Source organism: Rhinoderma darwinii, chromosome 1 (genome assembly GCF_050947455.1).
Source record: "Rhinoderma darwinii isolate aRhiDar2 chromosome 1, aRhiDar2.hap1, whole genome shotgun sequence".
Classification (NCBI taxonomy): Eukaryota; Metazoa; Chordata; class Amphibia; order Anura; family Rhinodermatidae; genus Rhinoderma; species Rhinoderma darwinii.
The window spans coordinates 199,761,009-199,785,333 of NC_134687.1; the positions used below are offsets into that span (position 1 = coordinate 199,761,009).

General features: G+C 42.6%; 1 protein-coding gene across 2 annotated transcripts in view; it reads left to right on the top strand.

Annotated features, from left to right (window-relative positions):
* Nucleotides 1–24,325, top strand: part of PKD2 (polycystin 2, transient receptor potential cation channel) — a 50,883-nt gene that overhangs the window by 16,747 nt on the left and 9,811 nt on the right. For both annotated transcript variants that reach the window (XM_075860711.1, XM_075860712.1), the window contains exons 7-12: nucleotides 425–592; nucleotides 2,520–2,701; nucleotides 7,299–7,419; nucleotides 9,521–9,619; nucleotides 11,183–11,304; nucleotides 16,428–16,545. In XM_075860711.1, coding sequence (XP_075716826.1) covers nucleotides 425–592; nucleotides 2,520–2,701; nucleotides 7,299–7,419; nucleotides 9,521–9,619; nucleotides 11,183–11,304; nucleotides 16,428–16,545 — 810 coding nt within the window. The remainder of the gene's footprint in view (nucleotides 1–424; nucleotides 593–2,519; nucleotides 2,702–7,298; nucleotides 7,420–9,520; nucleotides 9,620–11,182; nucleotides 11,305–16,427; nucleotides 16,546–24,325) is intronic.

The following is a 24,325-nucleotide window of genomic DNA, read 5'->3' on the forward strand; positions in this document are numbered from 1 at the left end:
TGGTGACAGAGCCTCTTTAACACTATTTAGTTGTGTTTTTTTTCACTGTCTAGACTTGTCTGTCTGTACCCAGAAAATACAACATTATCCAATTTTAGAAGTTCTAGATAAGTAAGTTGGTACTTAGACATTTAGAGTGTTTACTACTCCTTTAAGCTGGCCATAGAACGAAAACCTGGATCGGATTGGATGGATTTTCCTGCCTAATCTTTTCTAGCAGAGGCTTGTTTTATGGAAATGACAGTGACAATTTGCCAAAGAGACAGGGACATGTGCCTGAGGTCAGAGGTTGTGCTCCTAATGACATGTCATAAAAGTCATCGGACAAACCCTTGTATTTTTCTGTAACTGTGACTCCCTTGGTTGGTTGTAACATTTATATATAGTTGATTATTTTTATGATTGTTTTTTATTTTGCGTGTAGCTCTCTGTGGTGGCGATGGCCATAAACCTATACAGGATGTCAATAGAAGGACCTCTGAGCAAGTTTTTAGTGGACATGAATTCCTTCCACAACTTTGAATCTCTGGCTTACTGGCAGAACCAGTTTAATAATGTGGCGGCAGTAACCGTATTCTTCGCTTGGGTTAAGGTAATAGTTTCCATTATAGTTATACTGCTCCTAGAAAAGTTGGGGGGACTGCAGGATTTAAAAAATTATGGTTGAAAGATCTAGTAACCATCTATAAACATATAAAAGGTTAATATAGAGATCTGTCTAACGGTCTAGTTATACCCAGGACCATAGCTTTAACACTGGCTGAGTGATAAGGCCTAAAAGTAAAATCTCAGTTATTTTTTATTTATTTTTTTCAAGCTTATGGGCGATTTTCTTGTTTTTTGCTAAAAGAAACTAAAAAAAGTTCAGTGAGCAGTCGCTGGAAGGAGTTAGATATATTTGATACAGGCTTCCTCATTCCACCATCCAGCTATGAATAACTACTGTATAGCGAAGAAACGGCCATCAAAGCTGGTAGCGGTAGTCGGAAGCCCGCACAAAATATACCAGATTCCCTCTCCCGGTACCAGGTCGTGAGATGTGCATGGAGCATGCAGCTACGTTGAATAAAAGTAGAGAAACGTTTAATAAGTGACATCTAGGAATTTTCTCTGCATGCTGTATTTATGTAAAAGGTCGGGGTTCAATAAAGTAATATACACATTCTGTTGATAATCAGTACATATTAAGGAATTGCTGTGCATGCCGTTCTCTTATCTAAAAGAATTCTATTCAATAACACATAATCATGTGTGTATTCCTACATGGAACCCCATTTGTTTACATAAAGCATTGCATTCGCTGCAATTTCTGAAAGAGTCACTTCTGTCAGAAAGAGAATTTTTTTTTATATTTATGGAAAAAAAATAAATAAAATAAATATATATATATATATATATATATATATATTTATTTATATTTATTATAGTATTTTTTTTTTGCTTTATAATGTATCCAGCAATTTGTCCACCCCTGGCCTGGGATGTGGTTTTCCCCTCTTCACAATCCCCTACCGGCAGAATATATATATATATATGTGTGTATATTATAAAAACACAAGGCTGTCAGGGTCTTAAGCTGGATGTCTTAACCATTCACTGATCACCACTATTGTCTTGTAGGTGGTTAGTTGCTGACCACAATCCTAAATGCATTTACTCAATGGTTTTTGCACCATTTAAATCTTCTCTCATTTCACTGCAAAATGAGAGGAACATATTGAATTGACCCTTTGTAAGCTACTGCCGGAAGGTTTCTCTAATTTCTACATACCGGGCCCGCATACATCTCATCTGGCCCGAGAGTGTATAGGTTCAGCCTGCTGAAGGTTGTCCGAAGTCTTCCGGTGTTTTCAGGCTTAGTGACTTTTTTTAACTGGTGTAGTGACCCAGCTGTGCTAGACAGCCATACCCTATTGATATGCCATGGTGATGCCTTACATGCCAACCAGAGATGATTTGTCAGTGGAGAGATTGGACAAAACTGCACTGATGCCATTGACATTAGTGGATTATAATCTGATTGCTTCGTTCTTCATTTGCTGTTGCGCAACTTTACAGATACTTTTATTCACGGCCGCAGCTTTCTTGTCATTCACAATTCTGATGGTTCCCTCTGAGCTTTCCATAGGCTGTAGGTAACTTGCACTTCACTGCACCTCCTGCTGGTTCACTGCCTGCATTGACCATACTTTCTTGAATGTAATATTACAAGTTATGAGTACTAGATTACTGGAGATTGGTCGTTGATCCAAGAATTTTTTTCCCTAAAATGAGGAAATTCCGCTCCTGCCTTCCTCTGGATCAACAGTGCAGTGGAATGGGTTGAACTAGATGGAATTCTGTCTTTTTTTCAATCTTACGGTTATGTTGCCACGGAAGCTTGTTGCACTGCAAGAAATCTGTATGTACCCCTTGCCTAAACATTTTGAACCTCCAAAGCTCACTACTGATAAAAGAATAATGTAAGAAGTCGTATATTGTATAGGTACTGAAATATTATCTTATTTTGTCTCTAAAAGCTCTTTAAGTATGTGAACTTCAACAGAACTATGACTCAATTGTCAACCACCATGTCTCGCTGTGCCAAGGACATCCTAGGTTTCTCCATCATGTTTTTCATCATATTCCTGGCATATGCCCAGTTTGCCTACCTTGTGTTTGGCACCCAGGTCGATGACTTCAGTAGCTTCCTTGATTGCATGTAAGTAGTTAATACGGAGCAATTTTTTGTTTTTCATTTACAATATTAGTGTTTATACTGCTAAGGGGTTTTCAGGGGGTGTCAGAAGTTCAGTGCATTCTATTTGAAACCACTTATGTTGTGATCATATGATGCACTTATTTTCATTCTGGTTGTGTTGGAGCTACAGATCAGATCATTGGTTTGCTTGGAATGTGGAGTGTGGTATTGAACATGTAACCTCGATTAATGAACTATTATTTAGGCCACACCCCTTTTCACACACCACACCCCCTATTTGCATGCTACGTCATTGAATTAATATTTATTCCCTGAGTCTGCTGTATACTATTGTATATAATATACCCCCTGACACTGCCTCCACAGTATAATGCCCCCCATAGCTGCCCTCCACACAGTATAATGCCCCCATAACTGCCCTCCACACAGTATAATGCACCCCATAACAATTCTCCACAAAGTACAATGCCCCCTTTGACTGCCATTCACACAGTGCAATGCTCTCCACACAGTATAATGCCCCTATAACTGCCATCCACGCAGTATAATGCCCCCATAGCTGCCCCCACACAGCTCCAATAATACTATGCATACTCGCCTAACCCCGTTCCAAGGACAAGTGGAGGAGATCCCTCTGCTACTCTGGTCTGTGCGGCTTGGCGCAGACAGGCTTGATGACATCACTGCCTCACATCCGGCAATAAATAGTGAATGGTAAAGCAGGGACTTTTATGGCTCCCTGCTCTACCATTGCATACAACTGTATCTGTGTCCTGAAGATGCAGATACAGTTTAAACCAGGAAATAACGATTGAAAAAAACGAAATGCGCAAGATGAGGTCTGTTAATTGTGCTGAATTTCAGAGTTTTTTTCCGATTAATTTCCCAGCTCTAGAGTGTGGGCATATTTTAAGTGTCCACATTACTCTGTATGTTTGAACCTAGCAGTATGTAATGGTGATAAACCATCACAGTGTAATTTGGAAAGGGTGTTAAGGGATGAGGTGCTGTCCATCAGTCTAACCCCTTCCCACATTTTCATTTACATGTATATCACAGGAAAGGTGGCCTTTCCCGCATCTTGACATGCATGTACGTGATGGTGATTTCGCGGTCAAAGAAGCTGCGCACTATCACCGCGGCAGCCTGGCTGTGACTGATCCGGTCGTTTAAATCAATAGCAATGGTGGCATTTAACTGGTCTGACAAAAGGATGGCGCTCTCAATTCCACACTATAGATGCCCGCGAACGCGATTGCTGGCTGCCGATGGGTTGCCATGCCAGCCTGGGGCCTAACAAAGGCCTCCCAGGTCTGTCATGACTGTAGGTCCATTGGACGTGCCAGGGGCACACCCTAATAGACTTCTTGTCAGTTTTAGGCTAGAACGTGTCCTTCTTGCGTCTGCAAAAAACGCAGCATTTTTCCTCCGTTGCAGTTCTGTGTTGCATCAGTGTTTGTTCAGTGTGGCATCTGTTTTTTATGTCTGTGTCGGTGCACTTTTTTTAAATTGAAATTATTATTTTTTTCTCTGCATTTCTTTAGCAACTGCTATGTGAATCACAGAAAGCACACGGAAGACGTCCGTGTGTTGTCCGTGATTTTCACGCACCCATTGACTTCAATGAGTGCGTGATCCGCAAAAACACACCAAAATAGGACATGCAATGAGTTTCACACAACAGAAACACGCATGTCTGAATAGCCCCATTGAGTTGCATTGCTCCGTGTGCTGTCCCTTGTTTTCAAGCACAGAACACTTACGTATACAAGGTTCGTATGAATCTAGCTTTTGGCCTTATTCACACAAACGTATTTTACGTCTGTGATACGCGTGTGAAAATCACGTGCGTCGCACAGACCTATGTTAGGCAATGGGGACGTTCAGACTGTCCGTGATTTTCACGCAGCATGTGTCCGCTGCGTAAAACTCACGACATGTCCTATACTTGCCAGTTTTTCACGCATCACGCACCCATTGAAGTCAATGGGCATGTGAAAATCGCGCAAAGCACACGGAAGCACTTGCGCGTGATTCGCGCTACAGTTGTAAAATGAATGAAAACATAAAAGCACCTCCTGCTTTTATGTTTGTAAAGATAAAAACAGAGTGTCAGAACGATGCCATATGCGCGAAAATCACGCAGGCACGCACCAAATACTGATGCCACACGGATCTGCTACGCGCGCAAAACGCGCACGCTTGTGTGAATCCGGTCTTACACTGACAGGCAGTAATGCTTTGGTTCATGGAGTGTACAAAAAGCCACATTATAAGGCCTCATGCACACGACCGTAGCCATATGCATGGCCGTGATTTTCGGGTCGGATGGCCGCAGAGTGTCACCTGCGGGCCGCCCGCAAATCGCGGGCAGTGCACATGGCGGCGTGCATTCATTTCTTAGCCTGGACCGTAAAACACGGCCGTAATAAGACATGTCTGCTCTTTTTGCGGTCCAGGCTCCTGGGCCATGCACGGACCGTGGAAACCACGTTCGTGTGCATGGGCCCATTGAAATGAATGTGGCTGCAAAAATACGTTTGTGTGCATGGGGCCTAAGCGATCAAAAGATCATAGTGAAGAACCCTAGTAGGGCTTAAAGGGGTTGTCCACCTTCTGACAACTGATGACCTATCCACCGGATAGGTCATCAGTATGTCATCGGTGCGGGTCCGACACCCGGACCACGCACCTATAAGCTGCTCTGGTTGCCTGCGGGCACCGGATGTTGTGGCACATAATGCTATGTAAGGAGCCGGAAGCAGTTGGCTCCGTACATAGCATAGTGGCCGTGCTGCAGGTCTGCTCCTATTCACTTGAATAGGAACAGAGCTGCAGCTCGGCTGCTATTCCGTGGCCGGAGCCAACTGCTTCCGGCTTGTACGTTCGGTGCACGGACGCACCGGACCAGCTGATCTGTGCGGGGCCCGGTGTCGGACCCCCACAGATCATGTACTGATGAATAGGTCATCAGTTGTCAGAAGCTGGAAAACCCCTTTAAATAAAATTGTTAAATTTATATTAAAAAAAAGTGTGCAGTATAAAAAATAAAGTGAAATTTATTTTTCCGTAAAAAATGGATATATTTTGTAAAAGTATAAAAAATACATATATATATGTGTGTGTGTGTGTGTGTGTGTGTGTGTGTGTGTGTGTGTGTGTGTGTGTGTGTTATCGCCACAATCATAACAACCCGAATTTGCATTTTCTTTCCAACCCCCCCCCCCCTCAAAAATAAATTATTATAATGTTAACCAATAAGTCCCATGTACCTCAAAATGCTACCAAATAAAACTACATCTCGTCCCACAAAATACAAACTGTCATATGGCTACATCGACAAAAAATACTAAAGTTATGACTCGGACAGCGGTGATGCAAAAACAAATTAATTGAATTCAAAAGTGTTTATATTGTGCAAATTCACCCCCCCCCCCCCCCTGAAGAAGTTGATCCATATATTATATGTACTGTAGAATGGTGCCATTAAAAACTATAACTCGTTCTACAAACAACAAAATAAAGAAGTTATGACTCTTGGGATGCGAAGATGAAAAAACAAAAAAAAAATCCCTGGTCATTAAGGCCAAAGTAGGCCTGGTTATAGAAGGGTTAAAAGTGCAAACTGAGAGGGAAACAACATGGGAACTGAAATGTCAGCAAGACTAGCCAGTTACAAGGTTGACATGGTGTCAAACCATATGCCATTGATGGGAGGTGACAAAGTGACATCTGTGCAGAGCCAATAGTGCGTTCCTATCTAATACGATGTGCTCTCACTTACAACTATGGACAGCCACATGTATCTGTCACTCGTCTGTCACTCCAGCACCTGCACCCTTGATAAGGGGTTGGGAACCAAATTAAGCCACATCGTTTATTACCAAGTTTTGGCATGTTAAATAAATACAAAAAAAGGAATGGATAAACCCTCCCATATTGTGTATCCGGCTCTCAAACATGACTGGAAGTATAAGAGCGGAGAACATCATGACCTTGGTAAGCGGGACTGACTTCTCTAGGGCCTTGAATTCTAAGACTCGGGAGACTATGGAAATGATGTCGTTTAGATGAGGATCGATGTCTCCAGGACCTTGGTTCCCCCCTTCCCTCTCCCTCTTCTAATATCGGTGTCTTTCTTCATAGTTCCCCTCTATGACCACCATCAGATCTGGTAGAGGCTCTGTTAACACTTGTGTCATGACTCCATCCAGTCAGATTTCCGTTGCTCTTGATGGGCAGAATAGTAAAGTCTACTGCGTTTATAAGTTACAAAATCAATCCATCGTGGATCCTCTTAAAATGGAGTCAGCCCCCCCCCCCCAGCCGCTAGATGGGAATAGGGTAACACAGGGACCACAAACCATTATTACATATGTGGGGGCTTTCAAAAGTGTAGAAAAAGTTGATTTATTCCTCAAGGTGCCATAGGCCAATTAGGGTTAAGGTGTCTGCGAAGTGAAGTGGGAAGTGTCCTGCGTAACGCTTCGGCGGACACCTTTTATTACCTTTGTGCCGGTACCAGCTTTGCAGAACTCTTGTGATGTACTGTCGGTAGAGATGAACTGAATGACTTGTCTTGGTTCTTTTATTTTAGTTTTACCCAGTTTCGTATTATTTTGGGAGACTTCAACTTCACTGAGATTGAGGACGCAAATCGAATCCTGGGGCCCATATATTTCACGTCTTTTGTGTTCTTTATGTTCTTCATCCTTTTGGTACGTGATTCATATTATTATATGTTGTCTTTATCAGACTGTCACCTTTATTTATTTATTTGATTTTTTTCTTTGTGTTAAATACATTTGTTTATTTAGTGGAAAACCTCCATCCGTTCATTATGCTCCGTTATCTAAGAGCTTATTCAGATGAGCGTGATTCTCGTCCGTGTGCTGTGCGTTGTAACAACGCACAGCATACGGCCCCCCGTATTGTTTTCAAAGGGGCCTCTCACACATGCGTTTATTTTTCAGGCAGAGTGTGTCCGTCACGTGAAACTCCCTGCATGTCCTATATTAGTGCGTTTTCACGCACCTAGCCGCCCATTGAAGTCAATAGGTGCGTGAAAACCACGGACAGCACACGGATGCATATCCGTGTGCTGTCCGTGTTTCATGCATCAATTACAAATGACAAAAAAGTGCTTGCGAGTGCATGAAAAACAAATGCCACACGCAAAGCACACTGATGCATAACGCAACGCACACCGACAGATTTACGCACATTTTTTCCGTGCTTAAATCTTTTACGCTCGTGTGAATGTAGCCTTACACTAATGCAGGGTCTTATGTTAGTATTTTCAATTGTAAGTTCTGGTTTGGTAACTTTGTTTTATGATATAAAAAAAGTTGTTTACAGATATTCTGCTTTGACCTGTGAGTCATTTGGAAAGTAGATGTATATATACGTATATGCCATTTCTGTTAAAGTGGTATTCCCATCTAAGGCTGGGTTCACACACCGTTTTTTGCAGGCGGAAAATCTGCCTCAAAATTCCGTTTGGAAGTTTGAGGCAGATTTTCCTCTGCCTGCATGCCGATTTTCGGGGCGTTTTTTGCCCGCGGCCATTAAGCACCGCGAGCATAAAACGCAGCGAAATACGCTTTTTCTGCCTCCCAATGTCAATGGGAGGTCAGAGGCGTAATCGCTTGAAGATAGGGCATGTCCCTTCTTTTTCCCACGAGCCAGTTTTACCGCTCGCAGGAGAAAACCGCCCCCGTCTCCCATTAAAATCAATGGGAGGCATTTTCGGCCGTTTATTGGCGAGTGTTGCGGAGCGGTTTCCGCTCCAAAAAACTCTGTGTGAACCCAGCCTAAGACATTTATGGCATATTCACGGGATATGCCATAAATGTCTGATAGGAAGCCAGCTGGCTCAGCTGTTTTTATAATTCCCATAGAACATAATGGAGAGAGCTAGGCTTGTGCATGGCCACCTCTTCATTCGTTTCATGGTGACCGACTCTGCAGGAAGAATAGGGGTACCCTGTTCTCAAGTTTGAGCTGGCACCCGCATCTGTTAAACATTTCTGGCGTATCTTATGGATATACCATAATTGTCTTCAATGGGAAAAAATCTAAGGGATATTTTAATAAAACTGCGTAGGAATTTGTGTATTCTCCTTCACCGTTTTTGTGTTAGATTACAGCCTGTTCTGGTGTCGTGTTTTGTGAACTACTGGATTTTTTTCATATATATTTTTAAGTGATAATGATGTGATTCACAGACCTGTCACTGCTGTCCCAAGAGCTATTGAATATGGAATGTTTTATGTCAGATAAGTTTGCCATAATAACTGCTAGTTGAAAAAGTGTAACTATTAGATGGCTACAGGACACAAGTGCTTTTTCAGATATCTACAATCTAGGTTCTATTCACATTGTAATTTTTGCCATTCTTTCAGGGGTTTTGTTATATTGGATGGCATGTATAGCACAGTCTGCAACTCCATTTCTGTCAAAAATACTAGAACCCTAACAGACCCATTTATAAGTCAGAAAACAGATCTGTCATGGCTCCGTTATGAATGGAAACCCTGACGCTAGTGTGAACAGACCCTTCAAAGGGTTCTCTGGGACTTTTTATATTGATGGACTGTCCTTCGGATGGGTCATCAATATAAGATTGGTTGGGGTCGGACTCTCCGCACCTCCGCCGATCAGCTGACTGGAGGGGCGGCAGAGTTCATCGCAGCGGCCTCTTTATTGTTCACCAGGCTTAGGTTCTGACGCTTTCATAGTGGCTGCGGCTGGGATTGCAGCTCAGTCCCATTCGCTTTAATGTGATTTTGTTTCATTAATACAATCCTTGTTTAACAGAACATGTTTTTGGCCATCATCAGCGACACCTATTCAGAAGTCAAAACTGATATGGCTCAGCAAAAAAGTGAAATGGAACTGGCCGATCTGATTAAAAAGGTAAGACTTCATTGTGTCACCATTCAGTGTTTTTCTATGCAGGAATATACTTCAGAGGACATCTCCGATAGCTATTCTGTGCATCCTTCAAAACTCTGACCCAAAACTAGGAATGACCGGCATTGCAGCAAACCTCCATAGTCAGAGATCTATAACATAACCGCACTGCAAAGTTTCCCAGCACATGTCTGTTGGTATGTGGAACACTGAATAACTTCTAGGGAAGGAGATCTTTATTAATACTGCACGTAAAAAATTATAATATATATATATATAATCAGGACGTCTCAAAGGAGCTGCAGCCTGGGTTCCGGTCTGGGCAAATATGGTCCAGATGATACACAATGGAGAGAGGTTCATGGAAAAGATTCCATAATCTGTTACCAAGGAAGAAATCCAAGGAGGAAAGTTCAGATTGTCCCCTGGCGCTGCTACTGTTGCACTGGCTTACAATAAAGCTGGATGCGATCTTAATAATAAATAGTTTGATTTATTGTGTCTAAAAGCATTTTAGACACAATAAATTAAACTTTATTGTAACCAAGTGTAACAGTAGCAGCGCCAGGGGACAATCCGAACTTTCCTCCTTGGATTTCTTCCTTGGTAACAGATCATGGAATCTTTTCTTTGTAGCTCTCTCCAGAGAACATCCTCTACCCCACACAATCACTTTGCTCTACGGACTGCTGAGGAATAAGACCGATTAAACCTCGACCCCCCCCCCCCCCTACCTATTGAGATGGGAAGAGATCTCGGAATTTACTTTGACCCAGAGGATCTATCCAAGATCTTTACACTCGCGCACAAGAGCTCCATACCAGGCTATGCCCAAGAGAAGAACTGCAAACTAATGGTATCATTGTCCAGGTTGCCTCCACTGCATATACCCTACAGTCCCGGACTCATGCTGGAGGTGTTTCTCCGACAGTGGATCACATTTGGTGAAGCACCCCTAAAATTAAACCTCTCTGGAAGGCCACTCTTTCCTTGTATAACTCCATGACCTCCTAACACCCCTGTGCCTGCCCTCCTCTCCTTGATTCCAAGTCCAGTTTTCCTACTAAAGAAGCCTCTCCTCACCCATCCTAGCAGCCTCCAGGCACTAAAGATGAGAATCCCTTCCAGAACTGGTTAATCAGAATAAATACTGTATATTACACGTATGGAAGGACTCACAGCCACACGTGGAAGATTTGTTGCAGACATTTCTGTGACTACCCATTCTTCTGAATAGAAGAAATCCATGCACATGCTGTCACTATGGACAAAAAGTGACTGTGGCCAGCAGCGATTGGCTGTTGCAGTCGCATGACTTTTCGTTATTTAGGATAACAAGTCATCTGAGCAGAATTTTTTTTAGGAAAGTATTTAAAAAAGTTTAATATTTTCCTGTTAGGATGACCTTTTTAAATGATGATCAGCAGAGAAAATGGAGCTTTAACGCGTATCAAGCTGGTATACCTTAGTGGGTTTCCTCTCTATGTATTATGGCATTCTGTATTATAGTAAGCATTCTGTCTAGGGGCTTCACTCATAGATACTATATAGACTTCATTTTTCCAGGGTTGTTGCAAAGCAATGGTGAAAATGAAGCTCAAGAAAACTGCGGTGGATGATATATCTGAGAGCCTCCGGCAAGGAGGGGGGAAGCTCAATTTTGATGAACTACGACAGGACTTAAAAGGGTAAGATTATTTTTAGTAAAATGCAATCAGGTCTTTATTATACTGTCACATTTAGGCTATGTTCACACGGAGTATTTTGACGAGTTTTTTGACGCGGAAACCGCGTCACAAAACTCTGCAAAAACGGCCCAAAAACGCCTCCCATTGATTTCAATGGGAGGCGTCGGCGTCTTTTTCCCGCGAGCAGTAAAACTGCCTCGCGGGAAAAAGAAGCGACATGCCCTATCTTCAGGCGTTTCCGCCTCTGACCTCCCAGTGACTTCAATGGGAGGCAGAGAAAGCGTATTTCGCTGTGTTTTATGCCCGCGCCGCTCAATGGCCGCGGGCGAAAAACTCAGCGAAAATCGGCATGCAGGGAGAGGAAAATCTGCCTCAAACTTCCAAACGAAATTTTGAGGCAGATATTCCTCCTGCAAAATACTCCGTGTGAACATAGCCTTAGTGGAGTGATTTATTTAATGGACATCTTAGCAGAGAATTTTTCTTGTCTGTATTAAAATGTTGTAGTTTGGGATAAAGCTTGAGTTATGTTTACAAACTTTAGTAGTGTACACCTTCCAATGTCCCTTAACCCCTTAATGACTGGAAGTGAAAAGGCCTTAACCCCTTAAGGACACGGCCAATTTTAGCCTTGAGGACAGAGCAATTTTTTTTACATTTCCCTCTTTGCATCCCGACGCTCATAACGCTTTTATTTTTTGTACGACATAGTTGTATGAGACTTTGTTTTTTGCGGGACGAGTTGTACTTTATGTACGTACCATTTTTTGGTACAAATACATTATCGTTTAATTTCTATAAATTTTTAATTAGATTAAAATGCAGAAAAAAAGCAGTTGCGCAGCAGTTTTAATATTTTTTTTTTTACACCATACACCGATCATCATAAATAATGGTATACATTTGTTGTACACGTTGTTACGGTCGTGGCGATACCAAATATGTCTATATTATTTCATGTTTTTGGACTTATATTTTAAAAAGTTTATTTATTATAAAAAATGTGTGTTTCTGTGTATTTTTTTTACTTTTTATTTATTTATTTACCATTATTTTTTTTTTTACAATCATTTAACTTTTTTTGTTAATCCCATAAAGGGATTTATCATTTTGATTTTTATTTTGTAACTGCAATGTACTGGCATAGATCTATATGCCAGTACATTAGCCTGTTACTGATCGTACACAGGCAGTTGTTAGGACATACCTCAGTATGCCCTAACAACAGGAAATATGTTCAGACAGCCCTGGGGTCCTTCACTGGACCCTGGGCTGTCTGGCCATACGAGTTGTGGGCTTTGATCGCGTCACAGTTATATTCTGTGACGCGATCAATGTGCAGTCCCCTCTCTTTGAACGCCGCGATCAGCTGTCATCGCGGCGTTCAAAGGGTTAACAGCGGAGAGAAGATGTTTCTCTCCTCTCCGCTGTCAGAGCGGGGCCGTGGCTGTGTATTACAGCCGTTGCCCCGCTCTCGATCGCACACACAGAGACGGCAGAGACTGCTGTCACACAGGACGAGTATGCTCGTCCTAATGCGCGAAGTGCTCGCCGCTCAGGACGAGCATACTCGTCCTGTGTCGGCAACCAGTTAATGACCAGATACATTTTTCAGTTTTTGCCTCTGCCACTCAGCGGCCATAACTTTTTTTTTTTTTTTTTCTTTTTTCATTGACGTGGCTGTAGGAGGCCTTGTTTTATGCACCAGAAATGTTATAATTTTTTGCGCAGTTTGGGGGTGGAAAAAATTCACCTTGTAAGTTTTTATATCATTTTTTTCACAGTGTAAATTTAGGGAAAATCGACTCTCTGCATTATTGTTTTTTTTTGTTGTTTTTTTATCCCGTTTACATTTCACGCTAAATAACTTATTAAATTAATTCTTCAGGTTGTTACCGTCGTGTGGATAGCTAATATGTGTAGGTTTTTTACTAGGTCATGCTGAGCGCATCGTTTGTCCTCAGTGACCTAATAGTACGTTCTGGGAATAACCGCCATTCCGCCCCAACTCCCGTCACACTTATGAGCTGTGACAACTGCTGTCACGTACAGCAGTTGTCACAGCTCCTTCCCCGGGACCGATCAAGGTGGTCCCCAATGATTAACCCCTTAGAAGCAGTGTTCAATAGCGATCGCGGCTTCTAAGGGGTTAAAACACCATTGGCCTATCAATGGCCTCCGGCTATGCCACCTACTACATGTAGTGGGGTGTATTAGAATAGTGTTTAGGGCTTCCTGACTTAAAAAAAAAAAAATGTGTAAAAATAAAAGTTTTAAAGTAATAAAAGTAAAAATCCCCCTTTTTTTTCCTTTCAGTCCTTTTATTATTAAAAAAAAGAAACTATACATAATTGGTATCGCTGCGTTCGTAACGGCCTGACTAACAAAAGTATTTTGGTATTTATCCCGTACGGTGAACGCCGTACAAGAAAATAATAAACCATACCAGAATCACAATTTTTTTTCTTCACTTCCAAAAAATGGAATAAAAACAGATCAAAAAGTCGCATGTACCCAAAAACGGTACTGATTGAAACTACAGTCCATTACGCAAAAGACAAGTCCTCTCACAGCTTTCTTGATTGAAAAATAAAAAAGTTATGGCTCTTAGAATATAGTAACACACAAAAAGTACATGATTTTTTTAAAAAAAAAGTATTTTATTGTGCAAACGCCATGAGACATAAAAAAAACTGTCGCAGAATAAAGTGGATGTCATTTATAGCGCACGATGAACGCTGTAAACAGAAAAAGGAATAAAAAAACCAGTAGAATTGCTGTTTTTTAGTCACCACGACTCTTAAAAAATAGAATAAAAACTGATCAACAAGTCACATACACCCCATGAAAATTACAATGACTTCCTCAAGGGGTCTAGTTTCCAAAATGGGGTCACTTATAAGGGGTTTCATCTGTATTGGTACCTAAGAAGCTCTGCAAATGTGACATGGCGCCCAGAAACCAATCCAGCAAAGTCGAAATGACAAATAGCGCTCCTGCCTTTCTGAGCCCTGCCGTTTGTCCAACCGGCAGTTTATGATCAATTATGGGGTATTGCCGTAGTTGGGAGAAACTGATTTTCAAATATTTTTCTCCTTTATTCCTTGTAGTAATTACAAATTTGCACGTTTTATCATAAAAATATTTTATTTTTAATTTCACAGCCTAATTATACAAAATGCAGCAAAAAAAACCTGTCTGTGGGTCTAAATGCTCACTAGATAAATTCCTTGAGGGGTGTAGTTTGCCAAATGGGGTCACGTTTGGGAATTTTCCACTGTTTTGGAACCACCAGACCTCTTCAAACCTGACGTGTTGCCTAAAATATATTCTAATAAAAGGGAGGCCTCAAAATCCACTAGGTGCTTCTGAGGCCGGTGCTTCAGTCCATTATCACACTAGGGCCACATATGGGATATTTCTAGAAACTGCAGAATCTGGGCAATAAATATTGAGTTGCGTTTCTCTGGTAAAACCTTCTGTGTTAAAAAAAAAATGGCGTAAAAAGGATTTTTTGCAAAAACAATGAAAGTTGTAGATTTCACCTCTACCACTCTTTTTAAATTCCTGTGAAACATCTAAAGGGTTAAGAAACGTTCTAAATGCTGTTTTTTTAATACTTTGAGGGGTCCCGTTTTTAAAATGGGGTGATTTATAGGGGGTTTATAATATGTAGGCTCCTAAAAGTTACTTTAGTACTGAACTGGTAGCTAAAAAAAAAAAAAAGGCTTTTGAAATTTTCTTCAAAATATGAGAAGTTTCTGCTTATGTTCTGAGCCTTATAACTTCCTAGAAAAATAAAAGAATACTCAAACAATGGTGCAAACATAAAGTAGACATATGGGAAACTAGTAACTATTTTGTGTGGTATTATTATTATCTGTTTTACAAGCAGATACATTTAAATTCAGAAAAATGAAAATTTTTCAACATTTTCTTTCTATTTTGCTATTTTTCACAAATAAACACTGAACATATCGACCAAATTTTACCACTAACATAAAGTCCAATGTGTCACGAGAAAACATTCTCAATCGCTTGGATAGGTATAAAGATTCCAGAGTTATTACCACATAAAGTGACACGTCAGATTTGAAAAAAATGGGCTCTGAGCCTTAAGGCCTAAACTAGGCTGCGCCAAGGGGTTAATGGACTGCAGCGATCAAAGGGTTAAACGGCTGAGGTCAGAATATTTTCGGATCCAACTGTGTTCAGCAGGCTGCTCTAAGTTCAGGGGCTGTTAGTTACAGCTCCTGCTTAGAGGATGAGCGCTCACACGAGCGCTCATCAGCCTCTTCTACAGCAACGCCAAAAGACGTCGCTATAGACGAAGCACCTGCACCGCCTGCCGTCAACAGACAGTGAGCGATCATTAAGTAGTTAAATAAAATTTAATATTAAAAAAAATCCCTAAATTTCCCCCTTGTCACCTAGAAATAAATGTCCTATTCCCACCAGCTTTATCTGATGCATCACTCATCATGACTGTTGTTCTTGGATAAATGACAAGGACGTGCATGTGCCTGTAATACCGAACTGAAATATGCACAAAAAATTATCACACAACACAAACTTCTAATTGCAAGACATTAAAGGGCACCTACTGTGTGAAGTGTACCTGCTCTGTAAAGTACACCTACAGTGCTCAGATTTGTAGTACCTTTTTCCCTATACAGCTGCTTGTCGAGGGGGATCCTCCATATATACTGCTTTTATACAGCGCCTATCGATCTGAATAGTAGCCACATACAGCTCAACACCCTAGTGGATGCAATTGGTTTCTTGTGGACAAAACTGTAATGGTAGGTACACTTTAAAACTTGTAGACGTTTAAAGGGTGATTCCAACCAAGGACAACATCTGCATGGCATCTGTACGTTCTACCATACTCTAAGGAAAATATACTGACTGGTATTTGGTCCTAGTGTGTATGTAACTGAGATAGGAAGATTAGATTGTAAACCCCATTAAGGAGTGACCAACGTGAATGACAGCCTCTGTAAAGTGCTGCAGAATATGTTGGCAGCATAAATAATTTAGGATGGTCATGTTCAACTTTTTTTTTACCTGTTCAATATCAGCTTCTAAATTTCTATTCTAAAAAGTCTATTTATTTCTTTCAGGAAAGGCCATACCGATGCAGAAATCGAGGCTATTTTTGCTAAATATGACCAAGATGGGGACCAGGAACTTACAGAACATGAACATCAGCAAATGCGGGATGATTTGGAGAAGGAGCGGGTGAGCATGACTCAGTTGTGAGCTGCGGTTTTGTTGTCTTACCCTTTTAAGATTCCGATTTATAGTTACTTACAGTGTAGTTTTACCTTTTGGTGAACCTTTGCTTGTGTATTAGGAGAATATTATGGAATTACTGTATAGGGAGTTTATTATTGCGCGATTTTAGTTGAACAGTTTGGGTAATAGGGAAGAGAAGCCATATAGAAATCTAATTTCTGCTCTTCTGTGTAAAATTTACAGAATACAGGCATCTTTTACATCGCAGCTGTCCCACACCCGCTCTCACTTCTCATAAGTAAAGGATATAGTTTGTCATTTATAATAATCTGTAGAGCTTTAGTCCCTTCCCGCTGTGCGCATTACTATTACGCCGGGCTGAGCGAGTCGTTTTCGCTCACCTCAGTAATAGTACGTTGGGGATTTAATAAAGCGCCATTTTTCCCCTGGCACGTGCATGAGCTGTGATATCACAGCGCAATCCCCAGAGACCAATTGCGGTGGTCCCGCCTCAGAAATCGCCACTATTTGTTAGTCAGTGACTACTGACCAATAGCAGCTATCGCTGACATCCGATCCTGCTGCACCCGCCCTGAACTTCTCTGTTGGTGTTAGTGAGTCGTTCAGAGAAGGAGTTAGGAGCGTTTGTGAAGAGAAAAAATTGTGCTGTGCTTTTGCTAAGAGAATTTTTGTCCTCCATCCACTTCCCACTCCTGTCACCCTTCTCCTTGTGTCCCCCTTATCATCCCCACACGTTTTTGATCAGTGATCTACTATCACTGACCAGTAAAAAAAAAAGCACCCAGAGACCAAAAAATGTGGCCCTGAAAACTGCAAAGCGGTCAGTAATCTCTTATCATTAACCACTTTGCAGTCTTCAGGGCCACATTTTTTGGTCTCTGGGTGCTTTTTTTTTTCTTTCTATATAAAACTGTGTAAAAAAAAAAAAAAGGTAAAAGTCAAAAGAAAGTTAGGTTATATAGTCACCAGTTAGTTATGCCTCATGCACACGACCGTATTTTTTCCCACCCGTAAATACTGGCGTAAATACGGGTTTGGTGTCACACGTATTTGACCCGTTTTGCACCAGTATTTACGGACCCGTGCCCGTAAATATGGGTCCGGTATCACCCGTATTCCACCCGTATTTACGGGCACGTTTTTGGCTGCAAAATGGCACTGCACTAATCGGCAGCCCCTTCTCTCTATCAGTGCAGGATAGAGAGAAGGGACAGCCTTTTCTGTAATAAAAGTTAAAGAAATTCATACTTACCCGGCCGTTGTCTTGGTGACGTGTCCCTCTCTTCACATCCAGCCCGACATCCCTGGATGACGCGGCAGTCCATGTGACCGCTGCAGCCTGTGATTGGCCTGTGATTGGCTGCAGCGGTCACATGGGCTGAAACGTCATCCAGGGATGTCGGGCCGGATGTCGAGAGGGACGCGTCACCAAGGCAACGGCCGGGAGACCGGACTGGAGGAAGCAGGAAGTTCTCGTAAGTATGAACGTCCTTTTTTTTTTTTTATAGGTTGCTCTATATTCTGATCGGAATTCACTGTCCAGGGTGCTGAAACAGTTACTGCCGATCGGTTAACTCTTTCAGCACCCTGGACAGTGACTATTTACTGACGTCACCTAGCAACGCTCCCGTAATGATGGGTGCACACATGTAGCCACCGGTCATTACGGCAGCTCCATAGACTTCTATGGGCTGCCCGTGCCGTTATTACAGCCTGATATAGGACATGTTCTATCTTTTTCAACGGCACGGGCACCTTCCCGTAAGAAAACGGGAAGGTACCCGTGGCCAATAGAAGTCTATCAGCCCATTATTACGGGTCGTAATTACGACCCGTAATAACGGGAGTTTTTACGGTCGTGTGCATGAGGCCTTAGTTTAGTATTAGGGTTAGTTAGTGTCAGGGAACTGTCAGCATAGTTAGGTTTAGTGTCAGGGAATTTAGCATCAGGAATCTGTCACCATAGTTAGTTTTAGCGTTGGGGATCCATCATGCCAGGGAAGGTCACAAAAAAATCTAGTTAGGTTTAGTATTCGGAAACCCTCGCCCTAATTGGGTTTAGTGTAGGGAAGTCCACTTGTTCTAGTTAAAAAAACAAAACCGTTTTGGATAGTTTAAGTAGCAGCCTATTGCTTCTAGTTAGGGATATATAGTTTTGTTTTTTTTGTTTTGTTTTCTACAGGGTTTTTATTTTATTTTTTTGCAGTATACCAAATACCCTTTTTTTTTTTACACATGTCGAAGCACAACATAAATAATAAACATGTCCCGACAGTCATTTACTGACGAAGAGGCATATGCATTTCTTGCCTCCGACACAGACTTGTCGTATAGTGAGACGTTTGTCAAGTGGTGAAGAGGAGGGACCCCCTAGGAGATGCCCCATGACCACCACCATGGTTGAAACACCCGAGAAAAGTGACCCCATCACCAGACAATTATGAGCCCTGAGTACACGGGCAACCCAGGGATCAAATTTACCACAGCAGGGCTCAGTGAGATGGACTTTTTCAAGTTCTTTTTCACTGATGACTTTATAAAGTTTATGGTGTCCCAGACAAATTTATATGCCCAACAGTATATAACAAAGAACCCCACATCATTTTATGCCCAATCCCACAGGTGGACTCCTGTAGACGCAGCAGAGTTAGGCAAGTTCTTGGTACTGCACATGAACAAGGGACTTCTGAAGAAGCCCTCCATTATGGTCTACTGGAGCACATACTTGTTATACCACACCCGATGTACCGCATGGAAACGTCCGGGATGCGTTATGAGGCAATACTTCGCTTCTTACATTATACTGATAATGAGCAGTGCCCACCCTGAGATGACCCCAGTTTTGATAGTTTTAATAAACTGAGACCCCTATTAGACCGTTTCAGTGCCCGGTTTGCCCAAGCATACACCCCCGAGAAGTGTATTTCTATTGATGAGTCCCTGATACATTTTAAAGGGAGGGTTCAATTCCACCAGTACTTGCTGAGTAAGAGGGCAAGGTATGGCGTGAAGATGTATAAGCTGTGCGAGAGTGCATCAGGGTATACTTACAAATGAAGTATTTATGAAGGGAAGGACACTAGTGCTCAGCCCCCAGAATGCCCCCCCCCCCCCCCCTTACTGGGAGTTAACGCAAAAATTGTGTGGGATTTGGTGCACCCACTGCTGGACCAGGGTTACCACCTCTACCTGGATAATTTTTATACCAGCGTCCCACTCTTCAACTGCCTCGCTTCCAGAAGTCCTGCGGCATGCGGCACTGCTAGAAGAAATCTGAGAGGCCTCCCTAAGACTCTGCTTGGGCAAACACCCAGAAGGGGTGAGAGCAGGGCACAATCTAGCAGCAACATATTGTGTGTTACGTACAAGGACAAGAGAGATGCCACACCAGTACCCATGTACCAGTACAGAGACCCCCAAACCAGACTGCATCCTGGTCACAGCAGGGACAGTAGATGGCTTTAAAAAAGGCTTAGATCATTTCCTAGAACAAAAAAGTATTAGCTCCTATGTATAGAAATGTTTCCTTCCCTTTTCCCTTCCCTTGGTTGAACTTGATGGACATGTGTCTTTTTTCAGCCGTACTAACTATGTAACTATGTAACATGGGAGGGGTGGACTTGTCAGATCAAGTCCTGAAGCCCTACAGCACCATGCGGTGTGGTATAAGAAGCTGGCCGTGCACATCATTCAGATGCTAGTATACAATGCGTACGTGCTACGTCGATGTGCAGGCCAGAGGGGAACTTTCCTGGAATTTCAAGAGGTGGTTATCAAGAACCTAATCTTTAGGGACCAAGAAGGGGGGGCACCCAGTACTTCTGGAAGCGAGGCCACACGCATCGTACCAGGGCAACACTTTCCAGGAGAAGTTCCCCAAACTGGCAAGAAGGGAAAAAGTCAAAAGAGGTGCAGAGTCTGCTATAAGAGGGGGATAAGGAAGGACACAATATATCAATGTGACACGTGTCCCGAAAAACCAGGGCTCTGTATGAAAGATTGTTTTAAAATGTATCATACATCCCTTGATTTTTCATTTACCCTGATGCACTCCGCACAGCTTATCCCCCTCATCTTTCCCTTCTGAGCCCTGCCGTGTGCCCAGGCAGCTGATAACAGCCACATGGAGGGTATTTCCAAACCCAGGAGAACCCACATTCAAATTTATGGGGTGTATTACTCCGGTGGCACATGCTGGGCACAATATATCGGTCACTGAAATGGCATATATGTATAGAAAATCATCTGCTGTGTGTTACCTTTTTCACAATACCTCTGGGGTCTAAATGCTCACTATTCACTATAGCGTTCGGCTATTTCCGGCTCTCCCTTAGAGATTGAATGGAGCTGCAGTGCGTATGAGGAAACAAACGCACCCGAAGGTGCATTTTTTTAAATCCGTTTTTCAGTGCGTTTTTTTTAGTTTTGCTGCGTAAATAGCTGCTTTTTCATGCTGTGGGTTTTGCTGCTTTAGAACTACAGGGATAGAATTCGCAAGCGGAATCGCGAGATAAATTGACGTGCTGCGGTTTCGAAAAATACTGCAGCGTGGACATGAGATTACCTGGAATCTCATAGACTTTACTTGTACGGTATTACGCTACGTGACTCCTATATTACCCTGAGGGCAGCATCGGGTATAGAGGTCGGAGATATAGTTTTCTGGGATGGGATTCAGCATTTTAATGTAACAAGATGTATAAATCCTGCCAGGACTGGTAGAGAGCACATGTTCAGGGGTGCTCTTTAAGAAGTGCTCTTTTGTAGGGTTTTACTGTACATAGAAAGTGTTAGACATAGAATAAATGTACATTTCTGTGTAATAACCCGTCATTCAGGTGTAGGAAACATTGCAACATAACAAAACCTGCACTTGTCTGATTTTACACAATCAGTTAACTTTAAAGGAATATGTCAGCAGAAAAATATGGCAGATTCAAGTCCGATCCTTTTTTGCACCGTGCTTCTGACCGCTTCACTGTATATTGATGTCACTGAACGGGAAAATGTTTGCAGGTGACACTTGTTCCAGGTCAGTGACCTCACTAGCGGAGCAGAGCTTCTAGAAGGCTTGTGAAGACATTCTGCAGAACTTTGAACTTAAATCTTTATCTAATATGTTGTAAAGGTATTCAAACATAAGACATACCATTTCTTGTGTTTTTTGTTTTCTCTTTGGTAAATTTCAGGAAAAAAAATGCATGGGAAAAGCGGGAGGGTTAATAAATTCTGCAAAAGTCCAGCCCTGGTGTATAAGAAGTGTGTGTCTTGTCTGTGCAATGACGTTCTGTGTGCTTATTTCCAGTGTGATCGTAGTGACTGCTCCTCTATGTTAGGCCCCATGCACACGACCGTAAAAACGCCCGTAATTACGGGCCCATAGACTTCTATTGGCCACGGGTACCTTCCCGTTTGTGTACGGGAAGGTGCCCGGGCCGTTGAAAGATATAGAACATGTCCTATTTCAGGCGGTAATTACAGCACGGGCAGGCCCATAGAAGTCTATGGGGCTCCCGTAATTACGGGTGACTACGTTGCTAGGCGATGTCAGGGGATTTAAATTTTTGAATAAAGAGAAGCAGCGAAAATGGTGTCTGAGCGATCATGTGACCCTTTTAAGGGGTTTGGACATGATTGTGACATAATTTCTAGCCCCACTCTTACGGGTCTGTAAATACGGTTGGAATACAACGGACCCGTATTTACGGACACGGGTCCGTAAATATGGGTTAAAAACGTATTTACGGGAGGGAAAAAATATGGTCGTGTGCATGGGGCCTTAGTTGGAGTTCCACAAGGTTAGGCCTCATGCACACGACCGTATTTTTGTCCACCCGTAAATACTGGCGTAAATACGGGTCCTTGGTCACACGTATTCCACCCGTATTTACGGGGACGTTATTTTGGCTGCAAAATTGCACTGCACTAATCGGCAGCCCTTCTCTCTATCAGTGCAGGATAGAGAGAAGGGACAGCCCTTTCCGTAATAAAAGTAAAAGAAATTCATACTTACCCGGCCGTTGTCTTGGTGACGCGTCCCTCTCTTGATATCCAGCCCGACCTCCCTGGATGACGCGGCAGTCCATGTGACCGCTGCAGCCAGTGATTGGCCTGTGATTGGCTGCAGCGGTCACATGGGCTGAAACGTCATCCTGGGAGGCTGGACTGGAGGAAGAAGCAGGGAGTTCTGGGTAAGTATGAACATCTTCTTTTTTTTTTTTTTTTTTTTTACAGCTTTATCTATATTGTGATCTGTAGTCACTGTTCCGGGAGGTGAAACAGTTAATGCTGATCGTTTAACTCTTTCAGCAGCCTGGACAGTGACTAATTACTGACGTCGCCTAGCAACGCTCCCGTAATTACAGGTGCACACACGTAGTCAACCGTAATTACGGGAGCCCCATAGACTTCTATGGGCTGTCCGTGCCGTAATTACGGCCTGAAATAAGACATGTTCTATATTTTTCAACGGCACGGGCACCTTCCCGTAAGCATACGGGGAGGTACCCGTGGCCAATAGAAGTCTATGGGCCCGTAATTACGGGAGTTTTTTTGCGGTCGTGTGCATGGGGCCTTAAGAAAAGGTTAACCCGGGGTTCCCTCATGGTAAAAAGTTGTGATTTTATTTCACTAGGGTCATCAGTTTTGCACACAAGTGTATTTTTCATCCGTAAGATGGTCCGCAATACGGAACCAAACCTCATTGCAGCCCACATAGTTCTGTTTGTGGTTCTATTTCATCGATCAAGTTTTTCTCTATCACAGCACTTGAATAAAGCCTAAGGCTACATTCACACAAGCATGTCAGATTTACACGCGTACAAAACGCGCGTAAATCTGGTCTGTGTGCTCTGCGTTATGCATCAGTGTGCTTTGCGAGGGGCATGCGTTATTCACGCACTCGCAAAGCACTTAATTTTTTTTCTTTTTAATGGAATTGATACGCAAATCACGCGCAGCACACGGATGTACATCCGTGTGCTGTGCGTGATTTTCATGCACCCATTGACTTCAATGGGCGCGTAGGTGCGTGAAAATGCACCAATATAGGACATGCAGTGAGTTTCACGCAGTGGACTGCCGCTGCGTCAAAACTCACACTTTTGTGAACGGCCCCATTGAAATCAATGCGTCCGTGTCCTGTGTGTGATTTCCACGCACAGCACACGGATGAGATTGACGTTCGTGTGAATGGGCCCTAAAGGGGATAGTGAGAGGCAGGAGTAAAAATTGGCTGAGTTCAGATGGTCCTGCTCTACTGTGGCTGTACCACCAAAGCTTGTAACTACATACCATGCCTCCCATGAGATTTGTGCCAACCTCGAGGAAAAAAAAGTGCTCACTGCTCATCGTAGAGAACCGCTGTAGCTATGAGTCCGCTGTATTCTGTGTTCTAATCTAATAACCAAACGCAATTTTATTTTTGTGCCTTTTGAGTGCAGCGGACCTGTACCATAATGTGCCGCCCTTATATAGGACACTATATATTCCAGTGACTAATCCACTTTAATCATGCTGGAGAATTTCTGGGTCTCAAGCAGGAGATGGTGCAGCAAACCAACAAACCTAAACACACTATTAGGCCAGGAAAACATAACACACACACTTAGGCCTTATTTACACAAGCGTATTTCACATCCGTGATACGCGAGTGAAAATCACGCGCGTCGCACGGACCTATGCAAGTCAATGGGGCCATTCAGACATTCAGTGTTATTCACGCAGAGTGTATCCGCTGCGTGAAAGTCACTGCATGTCCTAT